At 50.3% G+C, this 1,486-nt stretch overlaps 1 protein-coding gene across 1 annotated transcript; it reads right to left on the reverse strand.

Annotated features, from left to right (window-relative positions):
• Nucleotides 1-18: 18 nt before the first annotated feature.
• LOC118749702 (E1A-binding protein p400-like) lies at nucleotides 19-714 on the reverse strand. The gene has a single exon (XM_036484495.1). It carries the CDS (start codon nucleotides 712-714, stop codon nucleotides 19-21), a length of 696 nt encoding a protein of 231 aa, XP_036340388.1.
• Between the last annotated feature and the right edge of the window lie 772 nt (nucleotides 715-1,486).

Genomic DNA, 1,486 nt, shown 5'->3' on the forward strand with positions numbered 1-1,486 from the left:
GGTGTTATGGCGGCGTTGCTACACCCCGCCGCTGTGACCGCTGCTGTAGCGGTTGTTGCGGTCTTCGCGCGTTGTTGCCTTCGCATGTGGTTGCTGGCGCGGTTGCAATAGCCGCCGACGCAGCGCGTTGTTATTGTAGCGCTCCGTGGTACCCGCTGCTGTGGCGGATGTTGTTGCTGGGCGCGTTCTCGAACCCGCTGCTGTAGCGGTTGTTGCGGTCTTCGCGCGTTGTTGCCTTCGCGCGTGGTTGCTGGCGCGGTCGCAATAGCCGCCGATGTAGCGCGTTGTTATTGTAGCGCTCCGTGGTACCCGCTGCTGTGGCGGTTGTTGTTGCTGGGCGCGTTGTCGAACCCGCTGCTGTAGCGGTTGTTGCGGTCTTCGCGCGTGGTTGCTGGCGCGGTTGCAATAGCCGCCGACGTAGCGCGTTGTTACTGTCGCGCTCCATGGTACCCGCTTCTGTGGCGGTTGTGGTTGCTGTGCGCGTTGTCGAACCCGCTGCTGTGGCGGTTGTTTCGCTGAGCGCGTTGGCGAACCCGCTGCTGTAGCGGTTGTTGCGGTCTTCGCGCGTTGTTGCCTTCGCGCGTGGTTGCTGGCGAGGTCACAATAGCCGCCGATGTAGCGCGTTGTTATTGTAGCGCTCCGTGGCACCCGCTGCTGTGGCGGTTGTTGTTGCTGGGCGCGTTGTCGAACCCGCTGCTGTAGCGGAATACGCATTTTTTACCTTGTTTATTCGCCCTAGCACTCCATTTTACATCGGTTACCCTACCCATACCCATCCAAGACCCACAATTACCAAAAAAAAAAGAAACCTCCGAATTGACTTAATACATAGTGATTTCAAGCGGTTATGCCTACGTTTATATGGCGCGCTCGCTGAAACCATATTCGAAAGTAATGCTGGAATTCCACTATGCACTAAATGTCGAAAATGACCAAATGACAAAGTCGAACCTTACAATTAATCGTGCCATTACATTAACAACCAAAAAATAATCATTATGTTCATTTCCATATGGCATACATGTGTTGTTATTTCAATGCCTAGTGGAAATTCGATTTTCTTTAATAATTACTTTGCGCGGTCAACCGAAAGAAGCGAACTATAATTCCAATTTTCTATAATAAAAATTCGAATTTACACCGGGCTATATAAAGGAAACCAGCCTATCTTCACTTCGCATTAAATGAATGATGTGTTTATACGGGTTTTCCAACAGATGCGAGAAACAAAAAAAAGAAAAACCCCAATTTGAAATAAATTCGAGTCAATACACTTTCGGAATCTCCGGGAGCATGAAATTTAGTTCATGCCTCATTTTGGATCACAGTGCACTGGGTTAAGGTACTTTATATGTTGGCATAAACAAGGTAAGTGACACATTCCTGTCCCCGTTTGGCGTTTATCGTGGTTGTACGCCCACTTAGCACGGTTCAGAGGCTTTTAACTCGCGTTGCAGTGCGGAATACGCACTCGCCAAGAGCCCTG

The sequence above is a fragment of the Rhagoletis pomonella genome, unplaced genomic scaffold (assembly GCF_013731165.1).
Source record: "Rhagoletis pomonella isolate Grant_MI unplaced genomic scaffold, Rhpom_1.0 Rhpom_scaffold_00035, whole genome shotgun sequence".
NCBI lineage: Eukaryota > Metazoa > Arthropoda > Insecta > Diptera > Tephritidae > Rhagoletis > Rhagoletis pomonella.

What these genes read in the sequence shown, in the direction of transcription:
- LOC118749702 (XM_036484495.1), bottom strand. Translation starts at nt 714, where the DNA reads ATGCGTATTCCGCTACAGCAGCGGGTTCGACAACGCGCCCAGCAACAA.